General features: G+C 44.5%; 1 protein-coding gene across 1 annotated transcript in view; it reads left to right on the top strand.

Moving 5' to 3' along the window:
• Positions 1–8,552: 8,552 nt before the first annotated feature.
• CMTM4 (CKLF like MARVEL transmembrane domain containing 4) overlaps positions 8,553–15,701 on the top strand; it is a 32,264-nt gene continuing 25,115 nt past the window's right edge. Inside the window, exon 1 of the mRNA XM_076349110.1 lies at positions 8,553–8,876. Coding sequence (XP_076205225.1) covers positions 8,691–8,876 — 186 coding nt within the window. The 5' untranslated portion in view covers positions 8,553–8,690. The remainder of the gene's footprint in view (positions 8,877–15,701) is intronic.

The following is a 15,701-nucleotide window of genomic DNA, read 5'->3' as shown; positions in this document are numbered from 1 at the left end:
ATTTAAAAATGCTTCAAAATATGCCAGAAAGGTGGCTGCAACTAAAAGGTGCTAGGAATAGCCTTGCATGAATGTTCGCAAGAATGTGCAGTGAAATATTGACGTTCTTGAGAAAAGGAAACATGCAGTTGTAGATCTCTGGCACTCAGCTTACCAGATTGACAGCATTCCAAAAAACAGGGACTTTCCTTTTAGAGAAGGAATAAAGTGACAGCATTAGAATTGAGTTAATTGACAGAACAGAGGGAGTAAGACCACTGAAAAGATAATGGATGGAGATGGCTGCTGAGGCTTGGACCAGATCAACTCTACGTATTGTTCACTGGACTTGCAGTCTGAGAGACTAGAGGACAGAGTACTCTGTGACTTGCATGCATTGGCCCAAGTGACCAGCTACAATTTTTGTCTTGCCCTGTGTTACCCATTTCCCTCTGTGAAAGAGCCCAGCCAAGTTTTTGGTCAGACACCAGCCTTTTGACTGTCCTGCAAGGCAGGCTGGGATAGGCGGTAAAAGCCTGAGCCAGGTACAGCGAATTCACAACATGGTCACAGTGCAAATAGGAATGGTGGGCACGTGTTGTGGGAGGGTAATATATGCCTAGGCAGAGGCCCAGTAATTAAAGTCTGTATCTGAGCACAGACTTAACACACATTTCAGTTGCAGAGCAAACTTGGATGTTGCACTCAAGTTTAAATGACTGTATTGATCATGTATGTCTTAAATGGTAGGATAAAGGTGGAGATGAATGTTACTTGCTGTGGTTGGTTAATAAAAACTGTTTTACACTGATAATAAATCACTAAGTACTATCAACTTAAAACCTCTCTTTTCCAGAGGAATCAAATGATTATCCATGAAGGAGTTGGTATACTGACACTGCTTTGGAGATTATTAGAAAGTGAAGATGTTCAGAATTGTCAGATGGTCTGAAAGACTTCAGTTACTGTGCCCATAGGCAGAGAGGGAGAAGTAGGAAAAAATTCCATTTTATTAAAGATCAGTCACTGACTGCACAGAAAATCTCTTAAATCCAAAACAAAGGCGAAAGGCTAGGGGGAGAGCTCTTGGTACTTCCAGCCAAACCCAGAACTGGATTTATCTAGCTTAGGTGTGGAGGTCAGTAAGGAGAGTGATAGAGACTTTTATCATCTGTGCTGTAATCTCACTGTGTGACTCGGCTCACAAATACTCAACAGCTGTCAGCTGACAATATCCTTTGGTAATAATTGTTAGTTCCTGTTGTAATGGGCTAGTTTTGAAACAAGCAAGTGGTATATTAGCCGTTGATATATATATGAGATTGGGGTTACTGAATTAATACTGAAATTTGTGTATGTTACAAACCTGAATTGTTACACACAGGTTTATTTTCCTGGGAAAAGCACACATGCGCCAGAAAAATACTGGATTGTCAGCAGGCAACTATAATTAGCAACTGTTTAACTAGCTGTATTAGGATGTTTTGACTGATACCTTGCAATGCTGTTTTGCCGGGCTGAGAAATTGCCAGTGAAATATTTCAAATTTAGCAAAAGCCTATCAAAATCTCTCCAAGTCACCTTTTAGCTGAACAGACATACAACACAACTATTAAGAGAATGCTGTCATATTTAAAATATTTTTAGCATGGTTTCCTTTGCTTTTGCATTTGTGCTCTGTCCAATTCTACCCCCTCCTCAAAAGTAAGTTAAATCTTTTGGCCAACTTCAGTAACAAGAAAGATCTCGCAGATAGCTGACTTAATACCAGTTGCATGAAAATTAGTGGCTTGGTGGAGACGATAAATCCAAAGATTTCCTCTGCTTTAGGTAGGGATTGCCAAGTAAGTTTGGCTAGTTCATAGGCGAGACAGGCCAAACAAAAATCTGTCGGTCTGCACACATGGAACCTGGCATAGCACTTGCTTCCTTTTGCTCAAGCAGTAGTTCGAGGACATAAATAGGAGCTAAGCCTGCTGTGTGTGAAAAGGGACCCTCGGGAGGGTGCTGGGTCATTGGGCTCAGTGGGAGGGGTGAGGTGGGGAAGGTGGGAAGAGAAGACGTAAGTCTGCAAAGAATCAGGATTTATTAGTTCCGCTGTGTATAGCTTTGTAGAGTTGGGGCCATATGCCTGCCTTGAGTTTATAGCCAGTGATGGAAGACTTGAAATTATTTTTCCTGTTTAAAAAAAGAAAGAAAAAAAAAAGCGCCAAAACTTTCCCTTGCATGTAGAAGCCTCATGTAACTAAAGAAATACTCTGCAAGGGAATGAGCCAAATTAGCTGAATATAAAGTTCTGTTGTATGGAGGAATTCAGTGCTGTTGAAAAAAGGAATATTCTTTGAACTGTTGTCATGTTAGCTGATGTTAGCAATAAACTGTAGTTTAGCTGCAAGTAAAACATTCAGAAGGATAATTAAAAAATGAACTTTTTTAACATTTGCAATTCCCCACCAGAAGTGCAGGGGACTGATTGGTTTGGTTACGTAACAACAAACACAGTATTAAAACAGTTGAGGTCAGTTGTTTTCGCTGGCCCATTTCGTCCATGGAAAGAAAGAATGTAGTGAGTGTACTTCATCTCTCTTTTTTTTTTTTTTTTTTTTTTAAGGCCTGGTAAGGGACCTTTAAAACTTTGCTTATAAAACATGGTTTATACAATTTTTTCGTCCTCCCCTTCAGCTTCCCACCTCCTCAAAAAATAAAAATCAGCTCTTTCCCTCCAAAGGCCTGCTGTACCCTACGCACTCCATCTCTTGCTATAAAAATACTGGATATCACAGGGGGCAGCATGACCATGCCCACGCAGTCAGAAGGAACTAGTGTTTTCTGACCTTCTGTTCTAGGCCTGTGTGTTTTTTATGGTTTTATTGGAAGAAGACCACCTTTTTTCTCAGTTTAGGGCTTTTTTTTCCCTCTGTTCCCTGAATAAATGTAGTGCCATGAATAAAATAAACGTTGCTGTCAGTCTCCACATATTTTTGAGTGTGCTTCGTTATACAGGATTCTTTCAAAAGAAATATAACCCACAGTCTTGGCTGGTTCCCAGCACCATTAAAGGTCTACTGGCACTTTTCTTAAGAATATGAGGTTTTGCTTCTGTTTTTTATAGAAATTAATTTTACCTCCTTGCTATGTAGAATGTCTGCTGCCCTTCAGCCCAGCTGTGGCTGCAAGGTAACCCCTCTCTGGCACTTGCAGATTGCAGATGTCCTTAAAAGTTTTTGGAGGTGAAAGGAGTCGGTGACTACTTCATCAGTGATGAAGGCAGGGGAAAAAAAAAACCTGGACCAGTAGACAATACTGAAGGAGATGTCAATCTCTAATCTTGGAGGGAAAAAAAAAAAAAGTTGCTCTGTGAATGGCTCACTGTTAATAGCATATAAAGTCATGTTCATAATGTCTGCAAAGTAAGGGTCTAACTAATTTTATTGGCAGCGTTGCCTTTATTGGTTGGGGGGGGGGGATTTTTTCTTTTGGTTGGTCTGTTTTTGAAGGCGAAATTCTGTTTCCTGATAGTGATGGTGAAATTCCAGGAGTGACACTTTTACCTGTCCCCTTAAGAGGTGAAGCCAGCCCCGTACAGCTCCTTGGGACAGGTCCCGTGGTGACTTCCAGTCACTGCTGCCTTCTGGTCCCAGCTGTGAGTCCTGATGGCTGCCCCATGGTGCTCATATTGGAGGAATCTCTCACACAAGCATACAAGGCCTGTAGGGCCTTCCAGGGCTGCTCTGTTGATTTTCCAAAGCATAAGGGCTGGAATACAGGTGAAGGTGTTGAAAGTATGCATGGGCTAATGTTATAGTGTGTAAGTGCAGGATAGGAATGGGATTCACTAACACTTTCTGTTACTAGAGCTGCACCTTTTTAACCAGACAAAAAGCCAAGAGAGTCACTGGCTGTGCTGTGTCAGTATGTGCCTAAAGTGCCCTGACCAAGCCATCAGATTTGAGAAGCGGGCACTATGCTGTCAGCCTGTGAAACTTTTCTGGATATTCAGTGGAAGAAGCTTTTATAGGTTGCCCTTCGAATTAGTTTCTTTCTGTTCTCCTCTCTGCTTCTCTTGGTACTTTCCTCAGTTGATATGACTGTGCTTTGACTCCTAGCTGAGGAATCCAGTTCCCATTATTGTTCCTGAGGTGCCTTTATGCTGAGTGGTCTTACCCTGGGAGGTTGCACAGTGCTACTTCAGCTGTGGTTGGACATGGTGACATAGGAATCGTTGTACTGTTCAGCAGCAGTCATCCTCTACCAGTTAGCGATAACTGACTGCATGACTCCCCACTGTTCCATCCAATTTTCCTTCCGCTGAAAGTCCGTGTCAGAACTTGCAGCTTATTCCTATTGTATTAATTCCTAGCTCTGACTCAGCAAAATTATTTGCCAGCTTCCCATGCTGCTCATGGCTACAGAATCAAAGTGTGCCTGCCACACTCCCACGCTGTGAAAATGGACAATTTACTGAACTAAGGCACTTAAAACTACCAGATGTTTTCCTAAAGCAAGTTCTTTATTAGCTTTTTAGGGTGGGGTGTTTGGGTTTCCCCCCCCACCAACTGAAAAGTTGAGAAAAAGCTTCAGCATTTTTTACACTGAGAAATTCAAGGGGGAAAAAACCCCTCCTCTCTGATGCCAGAGTTAAACTCTAATCACTGCTCAGCTCTCTTGGAATTTGGCAGCGTACCAGTGCTCCTTCCCTTTGGGTAGGTCATGTGGAAATACCGGAGCATTTTCTTAAAGAACCTCTCGGCTCTTTTCAGGTACTTGCACAGATGTAACTTTCCTGTTAGGATTCTAATTCCTTTCGTGCTGTTAACTACATTTAAGCACCATTTGTAATAAGCACCATTCAGATCTACAAAATTTTATGTATAAACATTAAAATACTTTTAAGTGTGTTGAAACTACATAAATGCAGCTTTAAAAATGCGGTTTTAAGTTGATATTCATATTCAGTTACAATAGAATCACACACTTTAATCTTGAAACTAAAACTTCCATGTGCTTAATGAAATGAACCCACAAGAAGTTCACAAGTTTATTAAAGGCTGTTTATTAAAGGCTGTATGAATAGCTGAGATGAAAGTTGAGAGATGAGGGTTGTTTTGTTCAGTTTGGTCAGTGATAATAGTTAAGATTCTCTTTCCACTGCTTTTTACACCTAAATTACAAGTTGGTTTTAATTTATCACCCCTGTCCTGGAGATAGATTCTGATAGGGAATTTTTAATTCTGTCAAAGCTGGCTTAACTGTTCTGTAAAAATACAGATCTTTGATCATTTAATTATAGTGTCTACGAATAGCATACTTGGATTTCCTCTCCTCTGTGCTGTTTCTTCCTCGTTTTCTCTAGTCAGTCATATTTTAGCTGGATGTGAAATCCTCTCTGATGAATTCCGTGATCCGATTAGCTTGATGCTATGGTGGTGTCTTGCGTGCTGATCATTGACCTGGTTCCCCATTTTCCCAGTCTTGGTATTATGCAGCCACACAATGAAATGGCAGGCTGTGCTTGAAAAGCTCATGAACTTGTAAAAACAAAGTTATCTGAAAGCAACGTGATCTGCCTTGGATGAATGCAGTGACCTTTTTACTGGATCAATACTTTTATTTACATATTAAATGTAGACTTTTTTTCCTTCAAGTGCTACAGAGCAGGCTGAAAAGGTGCCGTATCAGGCAAGAATGTGTGTAAAGGATTCCTTTGTTAAATGTTGGCAGCAACCTCACAAGCCCTTGCCAAGTCTGTCCAGCCCACCCACCCATCCAGGAGGATGCCAGAAAATCCCCCAGTATGGCTTGGTATTGGCTCTGTGCCATTTACAGCAAGGGGGACGCTGGCTGTACAGACCATGGTGCCAAAAGGGGCACCATGGTTATGGATGGCGATGCTGATATCCCACTGCCCTAGGAGCTGCCTGGAATGTCTGTGAAACCGTGGTCAGTGACACTGTCAATGCGCTCGCTGAAAACATGCCTCACAATTGTTCAAATAACACTTCAGATAGAGCAGAGAGAACACTTACTGTGCTTTCACTACCTAGGCAATTAGCTCACTAAGGAACAGAGGGTTTTCGGTGTCTGTACTTCGCGGCATTCTCAAAATGCTCTCATGATTTCAAATACATTTAAACTTTGCATCCTCCACTTCATAGGAAAACCTAAGCTATCACATTTGCTGAAGGCTGTGCAGGAGGCAGTGGCTACGCCAAAAACCAGAATCAAGATCTCTTATCGCCTAGCTTTTTCTTAAACCACTCAGCCATCTCTCCCTTTGTCCTTCATTTGCCTTCTGCAATACCACCTTTTGATTCTCTTTCAACATACTGATGATGTGTTTTGGTTAGAACTGCAAAAGATTCATCAAAATAATGTTCACTGGATGTTTTAAAAATGTTTTCATTACAGTTTTCTAGAACTGCCACAGCAGTCTCTCAAAACAAATGTTAAATGTATCTGTAGGTAAATGTGGAAATCCTGTGTTCCTGGAACAGCTGTGGAGCCTTAAGTTAAAAAGAATCCAGAGAAGCTCTCGGAAGTGGCGACCACCTACCCATGATATTTCCTGCAAGAAAAGGACCTTTGTGAGACTTCTGATTTCCCCGGAGTTATACAAGTACTGAAATAAGAGACTGTAATAAAAACCTATTAGTCCATCGTGGCCAGCCCTGTGCCAATGCAGGATTTTCCCCTTCCATTTATGATTTCATATTGTTAGGCTAGTTTCATGTGACCCAAGCAACAGAGTTTCCATCCTTCTCCGTGCCTTGCTCAGGTTTTAATTTTTTTTCTTTTCCTGCCATTTGCCCTTCACCAAAGGGCAATGTTTTTGTTTTCTTAAGCATGTCTCCTAACTCTTCATCTTGCTTGAGAATATCAGCCTCTTCCAGCGCCAGGGTGTACCAGAGAAGCTATGAAAAGCCTGCTATTGCCTGCATAGTGTCAACGATGTCTCCAGTTAACCTAGCAATGCCCGTTAATCGTAGATGAAAACCTGACTCTTTCTCCATCCAGGGTTCCTGGTGTGCTCTCTGAATTTGTCTCTTTGGCCCTACTTCTTAGGGTCTATTTATACAGAGGCCAAAGAAGAAAAATCTCCTGAAATTAAAAATCATGTGGTACTGGGCAGAATCCTCTAAAAGAAGAAGGATTTAAAGAGGCTTCAAGAGACCTGAAAGGGAGAGATTAAGCAAAACACAAAGATAACTGGAAAAGACATCACAAGGTTGATAATCCAGAGCGTTCATGGAAAATAGAAAAACTGTAGTGGTAAGAAAGAGTCTTGGAGGCCAGAGGAAGATGTTAGAAGAATTAGTACATGTGAAAGTCCTGTACTAGTAATGTGAAAGAAAAAGGTGTAGGCTGTCAGTAACAAGAGTAGGGCGGTGGCTGATAAAGATGGCGGATCACAGGATGCAACACTGAACACTTTGAATTTCAGCTCGGTCTGTGGTACACGGCAGTCTGTCTGTCTCTCTCCGTCTTAAAAAAAATTTCTTCAGCTGCATTTGAGAGACCAGTATTCGCCAGATTATGTTGCAATTTCTCCTTCCTTATGGTGACACAGCAAGAGAAAAAGTGTCTCCAAAAAGTGATTCAGAGCCTGTCAAAACTAACCGTTTACTTGGAAAACTTCACTATTTAAAATTACACTTTAAAATGTTCACGGAAGAACACCCTGAAGGTTTCCAATGGGAACTACTGCGGGTACAGTATCACAACAGCTTGAAAGTAATTCTGAGCAGTGTGAACTGCGCTATGTATCTCGAAGGATTAACTCCGAGTTATGAATACAATTTAAAATGTCAGTATCGTTGACTTTCTCAACGTTAGCATCAACATCTATGCATTTTAAAAAACCCAAAGTCAAAAAGCCTTTAATGCAATAGACCGCTCATGCCTTCTGAAGTGCCAAAATCTCCAGAGGCCTCCCGCCGAGCAAGGTGACCCGGCAGCTGCACGCTCTCGCCCGCCCCAGGCCAGGCTCGGCGCCGGCCGCGGGGCGGGGAACACCCCGGCGGCCGGGGGCAGGTGCCGGCCCCTTCCCTGCCCGGGCGGCTCCGCGGGCGGCGGGCAGGCGGCCCGGGGGCGGGGACGCGGCCGGGGGCAGGTGCCGGCCGCGGGGGCGGAGCGGGCGGGCGGCCGCGGGCCGGTGGAGGCACCGCCCGGCCGCGGCGCGCCCTCCGGGGCGGGCTCTCTCCGCCCTTTCCGCTGAGCGCAGGGGGGAGGAGCGGCGGCGGCGGCAGCGTCCCCGGTCGGAGCTGAGCTGAGCTAAGCTGAGCTGCTGGGACCGGGGGGCGGGGAGCGAGCCGCGGGGTGGCCGCGCCGCCGAGGGGGTTGCGGGTGCCCCGGTAGCCTCGTCCCAGCGAGAGCCCGGGCCGGGCGCACCGCGGCGGCCGCGGGCACGGCGGTTCCCCGCGCCCCTCTGTGGGGCGAGGGCGCCCCCGAGTGGCGGGGCGCTGGGCGCGGTGTGCGGCGCTGAGGGCTGCCCGCACGCCGCCGCTCTCCTCCTCCCGCGCGGGGCCGGGGCCGGGGTCGAGGCGGCGGCAGCCGGGCCGGGACACCGCACTATGCTGCCTTCGCTCTCCCCGCGCCGCTCCGCCTGACGGGGGGAGCCATGCAGCCGGCGCTCCGCTAGGTGAGCGCGGCTCGGCTCGGCTCGGGCCGGAGTTCCGCGGCCAGCCCCTCAGCAGCGCGGCGGCACCGGCACCATGAGGAACGGCGATGACCTAGAGGGCTTCGATGGCGAGGCGTCCAGCACCTCCATGATCTCGGGGGCCAGCAGTCCCTACCAGCCCACCACGGAGCCCGTCAGCCAGCGCCGCGGGCTGGGCGGCCTCCGCTGCGACCTGGACTACCTGCGGGGCACATTCGGCAGGATCAAGCTGGCCGAGGTGGTAGGTACCGCCGGCGGGGAGCGGGCCCGCGGCCGCCCGCGCTCGGGAGAACCATCCCCGGAGGGCTCCTTCCCCCGTACCGGTGCGGGCGGGGAGCGGGGGAAGGCACCCCGCGGCGGCGGGGCCGTGCCGCTCGCCCTGCCGGCCCGGCGGCGAGGTGCGTACCTGCGGGCGCGGCGCCTGGCGGCGGCCCAACCGTCCTCCATTTCAGGCGGCCGGGAAGCCCGGCGCGGCCCGGGAGCCGCCGCAGCCGGTCCGGGAGCGTCGTGTCATCCGCCGCTGCCGAGCTCGGCGCTGGGGCGCGCGCTGTTTGAACGGTCGCCTCCGCTGGGTGCGAGGGGTTGTGTCAGCCCGGTGCGGGGGGGAGGCTCGGTTCGGCCCGGGAGCGGCGTGAGCTGCTCTCCCGGCTCCCACCGTTCTGCCCAGCTGCCGTCCCCGGCGACTGGAGGAAACGCCGCTGGATTTCGCGTGGCTCGGGGTACGTCCGGGCTTGCTCCCGTCAGGTGGTGTGGTTTCCCCTTGCAGCGGGAAATGGCCCGGGTTAGGCCTCCATTACGGTAGGTTTTGTAGGGATGTTCAGCTATGCCGGTTGATTTTAATAGAAGATTTTACCTCGGTGTGCATGCCAGGGCCTGCCTGTGCCCTTGGATCACTGGGGTATTAAAAAACCTTCACCGCTATGGGTTTTGTATAGGTTAAAAAAAAAAAAAAAAGAAAAGGCAACTTCTCAGTACATAAATATTTAAATATTAAATGTTCTTTCACTTTGGTAGACTTAACCGTAGAGAGGCGTTGGAGAGCGGTGTGGCTGTGGCTGGAGGCACACACCGGTCCTGACTGGTGAAGCTGTGTCGGGCAGATTCCCCCGGCGCCTGCTGCGTGCGGGCAGCCGCGTGCCTGGCTGCGAGGCGTGGCGTGCGTGTCGTGGTCCTCTGTCCCACGCGTGAGCGCCATGTCATGGGTGGGTGCTGTCTGAAGTACCTGCTGTCTAGGTGAGGAGCTGCGGGCCTGGGTTGTCCCTGGGGGTCGACTTGGGTGCCTGCAGAGTATTCACTTACATGCTTGCCTTTAACAGGCTGGAGTTCTCTTAAGTGCACGGAGTAAAAGAAATGAAACCCTGGAGAAAAAAAACCCAAACCCGCCTTTTTCCGTTCTGAATTACATGTAAGCTGTATTTGTTCATGTATTTTGAACAGCTAAACAGCTAAAAGTTTGATGGGGTCCGTACAAGTCTTAGAGCACCATAGCAGCTGAATGTGTGCTATAACACCTAAGCATTTTGTCAGTTTTTCTGTTGATGATGCTGATGCTTGTCTTCATCTGATCTACTTTCAAAGTCACTTTGACATGAATATTTTTTAAATCAACAAATGTGTTTTTCAGGATATTTTAAAATAGGTGTTTTATGAAAATGGCAGTAAGTTTGAAATAATTTTTTAAGTAGCTTCTTACAGGGTACTACAAATTGTTTTCCCTTAAAATGGGTGAGTTCTTTGAGGACTGTGATGACAGAAACACTTTAATATTTTATATATATATAACTTCAGCATTTAAAACCACTGCTGGTTAGTACAAGACAAAGCTTGCACGTACAGGCTTCATATAAAATACATTCAGAGTATCCTAAGTTCAACATTGACACAAGCTTATAGAGGACTGCAGTGATGAATCTATGATCATTTTTTACGAATACCCAGTAAAATCCAGGATTTGGAAGTGCTATTTGTTTTCTTCTCATCTCCTCAGTGTAGAACAGAATCTGTAGTCTGCAAGTGGTAGCAATGAGCGTGTTACCTGAGTAATCTAACAACAGGGAATAGCTGTATTTGCATTATGTGTTTTCAGGACTGAAGCCAAAGAATCTGTCATCGCTGTGCAACATCTACCTGTCTTTGAACTGTTAAAAACTGTCCATGTTGTAGAAATCCTGGGGTGGTGCTTCCTAATACACTGAAATAATCTGCCCTCGGGATTTTTGTTTCTGTTCCTCCTGCTGATCCTTTCTGTAGTACACTAACAACTGTGGCAAGTCACATTAAAAGCTTGTAATTAAAATGAGTGATTACTGATAATGAGTAGGTGAATCCTTTATTATTAAACTCTTATTTGCTTGGAACAAGTTCCAAATGTACGTGGAGTACACCTCTTAATTTTTTAAGTCTCGTAAAGAAAAATGGGGGAAAACCACGCTGTGATGGAGTTACAGATACAGGAGTTTCTTGTTTGTTGAATAAAGATGTCACTACTTCCAGTACATCATTAGGAAGACATATACGTGCAGATTAGTATCTTCAGGGGAACTGAGTAATGTTTTGTGCCTTTTTAATAAGAGTGATCTGAGCTATTGTGCATGGTTCCTACGGAGTGTATGAATCCAGCGGGTCAGAAATTAACAAGAAAGTAAATTAGCTAGTATAGGGGGGAACCTATGTACCATCTTGACACGATTAGTTTCTGCACAGTTGTACTGGAAAGAAGCTCTGTCTAATTTGTGGTAATGACTAGTAGAGCAGACTACTGAATTTTGCAAACCGATGGAAAACTGAGCAGTTTTGGAAAAGAAAGGAGAGAACACATTCCACGGTGCACTTAATTTGCTTATTTGCCAAGTATAATTATTTAATTATAATGTTTAATAATACCTTTACGAAAATACTGTAGGAACTAGAATGTACTGAAGTCCATAGTATAGAACTCTAGCTCTTAAAAATGAGGAGGAACTCCCTTTATTGCGCACAAGAAAACTTAAAAAAAAGAGACAAGTATTGGTTAAGATAAAAGGTCTCTAAATATATTCTAGTAAAAAGAATTCTACAGGAAAGATTACAATGCACGCGCTTCATTTAGCGTTAGGATTTGTCTTAAAATACTTGTATGATTGGCAGACAAAAATATCAGCTCAAGACAAACATTGCTGTTTATTCTAATCTTCAGTTGAAGGACTTTCCGCAAATTAGTTTGTAGTGCTGTGTATGAAGGATTGGACATTGTGGCTTAAATGGCTCTTCTTCCAAATGCCCATTTTTGACTGTCAAAAGCAGAAAGAACAGGGAATGGGGAAAAAAAACCAAACCCAAACCCAAGTGACTGAAAATAGGTGATTGTAGGGCTCTATTATTTTGTTGTAGATTTGTCTTTATTGATTAAAAATATTATTACAGGACTTGTTACAAGATGGAAAGCAGTATGACGTTTTAGGCATATGGAGTAATTTAAGTGCTGCTAGGGGGGAGAATAGTTTTAATTGATACTTATTAATATTTCAAGAGAATATGCCCTAAAGTGTCCTTTAAAGGGGCACCGACATAATGGGTTATGATAATGATTCAGGTATAGTATTGTGCAGCTTATTTCTGAGTCTTATTTTGGCTTTCTTTCCCTTGACTCCCAGAAAAGGTTGAATAGCATTACGGGTTTTTGTTAATTTTAAATTGGGTGTGCAAACTAAGAAAACTGTGATTTACTATTTAGGGCTTCGTATTAATATTCAAGGCTGAGTTGAACAATTATGAAGTACATACATCTGCCTGCTAATGGTCAGTAATATTCAATATGAAGAATAGCAAGGAAGTAATAAAAAGGACCCATGTGGAACAGCTTAGTATTGAACCGATTTTCCTCTTTTTGAAAGTTTTATTGTTAGGCAGGTGAGCTTTTCGGAAAGTAGCTCTTTTGCCTGTATCTGATTGTTCTGTTGAAATAGTTGCGTGTGTGTTTATTTGGATCTGTGAGGAAACATCTGCTGTAACTGGGGTGGAGCTGTAAGCCTCTTTTAAAGAAGCTCGAAGGAAGGTGGTGGGTGTTGGACCATATCAGGAAAGGAGTTTTCAGGGCTACTGGAGTGGCTGAGACACCTGATCGGGTGTCGTCAGGCAGGTGGGAAGTAAATGGTGTGAAGGGAAACGAAGGGGGGGAAGACTTAAAGTAGTATGGAGCGCTCATGTTCGTTTGTGTGCTTTTTTTTTTTTTAAATGTGAGTTTGAACTTGAAATGGAAGTCAGGGAGAAGCCAGTACACTTGTGTACTAACCAAAGAAATGCTTTTCCTTTGGGGAAGTTGAAACCTAGGTGGAAATTGTCTCAGCTGACTTTCCAGCATTTAGATGGAGCAGTACCTTGCCATATGGCAGATGTGAGATGTTAGATAGCTGTCCTTGGAGACCAGAGCAGAAAAGGTCTTTAGAGTTTATTTTCATTACTCTCTGGCATGGTTTAATGTTTCTTATGCTTCTGGGGGCTTTAATACTTCTCATGGAGATTATTGTACAATAATCAAACAGATATCCCTGGAAAGCATTCCTATGGACATCCTCAAATGATTTGTTTCATTTCAGTACTTCTTCCCAATTCCCTTGAATTTCCTAAGGAGAGTCTCCTTTTTCTGAGTGTGCTTGCTGAAGAAAGGTGTTCACTATGTGAGGAATCAGGAGGGACCCATTGCTATCATCCAAAGGAGATAGGCTGGTTAGCAGGTACCACCTCTTTGATGGAAATTGTTTCATTTTAGATTGCCTGCTTTTTTTCCCCTCACTTTATTATTCTTCTTCTCAGCTTCTCTAAATGCTATTTTTCCTTGATTGTTATAATTCTGCACCTTCAAGGTTCTTACTGTCATTAAAGTTGGGTGTAGACATACATTTCCCACTGAAATTCCCATGCTGAATCGTGACTGCCTGTTGTCTGCTTCTGGGTTTCTTTGGGAACCGTAGCTCCGGGTGGCCTGTTTGTCAGGCCATCAGGTGAGTTATGAGGAAACCAGACAGGATCCTGTTGGGAACCTCGTTGGTTCTCACTGGGATCCTGCCAGGTTTTCACAGGCACTTGATATAAAGTAACATATATCACCTTTAACAGTTGGGACAATTGATGTGAAAAATTGTGCCTGGCCAGTTCTTGTGATGTTAGCAGTAGTTACGAATGGTTTAACTGGAGCAGTAAGATCACAGAGCAGTCTTCTGATGGAAGTAGCAAGTGTTAGAAAACCCTTATCATGTGCTAGTTTAAAAAAGGATGGCATTTGTGGTGGTTAGTGATGGCCTCCGTGGCTCGGATAGCCCTAGACTTTCTTTTCTTCGTGTGTCTGTTCCAAATGCTACAAAAATCCATCAGAGACTCCTTTTAAAGAAGATAATACTTCTGCTTGGGAGGTCTCCGAGCTACAAGTTGCTGATGAGTGTACTGGGAAGTATTACTGCATGCTTGCTCTCGTCTTGTTCTCTATAGCATATGCTATTGCCCGTCAATGGAGGCAAGATTTTGAGCTAAATGAAATCTGGTGGGAATAGCAGTTCATATGTTCACAATTTTCAGAGTAAAAAGTTCCATCTTCATTGGTGGAGAGTAGCTGAACGTTGGAAAAAGTTGTTTTGTGGCTTACTGTCATTATACATTTCCAGATCCAGAAATTGGTTAAGGCCAGGACTACAGTAAAATTCTTTGCTATCAGGATCTATTGCAATGAAGAAAACAAAATTCAAAAAGCCTGTAATACATGCCTACATGGGTAATAAGACTATTGAGAATTCTCATGGTTAATTATATTAAGAAATTAAGAGTGATAACATTTCTGTTCCAAGGAGTAAGCTAATTGCTAACTATTAGAATCCGGTTGAAAACTTGTTATGAGGTGTTCAGTTATATTTAATTATTGCTGCCTTGTGCCTTCAGCTCAGCATCTCATTCTGATCACTTCTGGAGGGGAGGATTAGATGGAGTCCTCAATCTCCCATCCCAGTCCAGTGTGTCACATCTTACGGCATGTCTAACTCTTCCCCGCTCCTTTCTCCCTGGGTCTCCCTGCAGTACTCCTGTGCAGCTGCACAGCAGTGTGATGATTCCTGATCTGCTTCGTTTATGGATTGTTAGGGTGGGGAGCCAGGTGCTTTACAGGCAGCTGTCCTTCTGTAAATCCTAGAAGTTACCAGTTGGCCACTGAATGCAATGTGAATAAATTGAGATTTCTTTCACATTAGTTATTGTAAAGTTTGGTTTTATGTAAATGGGGTGTTAACTAAGCTACAGAAAATTAGACTGTACCTAATAGAGGTCAGTAGATGACATTCTGTGCATGGTAAGGTCATTCCGCAGTGGTCAGGTCATTGGTCCTGATGTAAAGCATTCAGTGGTCTCGGTGAGAAGCAGAGCACTGCAGGAGACATCTGAGCCTTCTAAGGCAGGTTCAGTGTCACAGGCAGCCCTGTACCTGACCGTTTTTTCCATAAGCGATAGTTTCACTGTAAAGTTAGCTTTTGTTCATTTGTTCTGCACTTCGGAGGTGTAGAAACCTTCCTCATTTCTGGTGTGAACTTAATTCTAGCAAATTTATAACCATTTGTTCTTGTGTTAACACTGCCACTTCCCATAACTATTCCTTACTCCTTCATGCACTTTGAAACAGCTGTCTGCACTCAGCCAGCCTTCATCTTGCTGCACAAGGCAAGACAAAATTGTTTTGGAGTCTGCTCGTAAGAGGGGCTCTCTGGTCTTGGGACCGTCTGGCAGCCCTTCCTTGCACCACCATCTGACTGAGGTAACAGTTTCTCAGTAGCCACAACTGGAGTAGTAGGTAACCTTTCAAGTGTGTCTTACCAGTGTGCATGATGACATGTCACTTTTCAAGCCTCTGCTGGAGATACCTCTCCTGTTACATCCTAGGATTGCATTGTAGTTTATAGTCATTCTGTGATTAACTGTATCTTCCATCTTTTATTCTCTCAAAATTTCCAAACAATAAATGTGTGTTTATGTAAGAAATCCTTGTGACTTTGTGTGTTGCATACTGAGCTTTGATTCTCAGTGGTATTTGTAGCTGCTTGTTCAGAAGATG

The sequence above is a fragment of the Aptenodytes patagonicus genome, chromosome 11 (assembly GCF_965638725.1).
Source record: "Aptenodytes patagonicus chromosome 11, bAptPat1.pri.cur, whole genome shotgun sequence".
Taxonomy (NCBI): domain Eukaryota; kingdom Metazoa; phylum Chordata; class Aves; order Sphenisciformes; family Spheniscidae; genus Aptenodytes; species Aptenodytes patagonicus.
The sequence above is the reverse complement of the archived record's forward strand: the minus strand, read 5'-3'. Positions and strand labels throughout refer to the sequence as shown.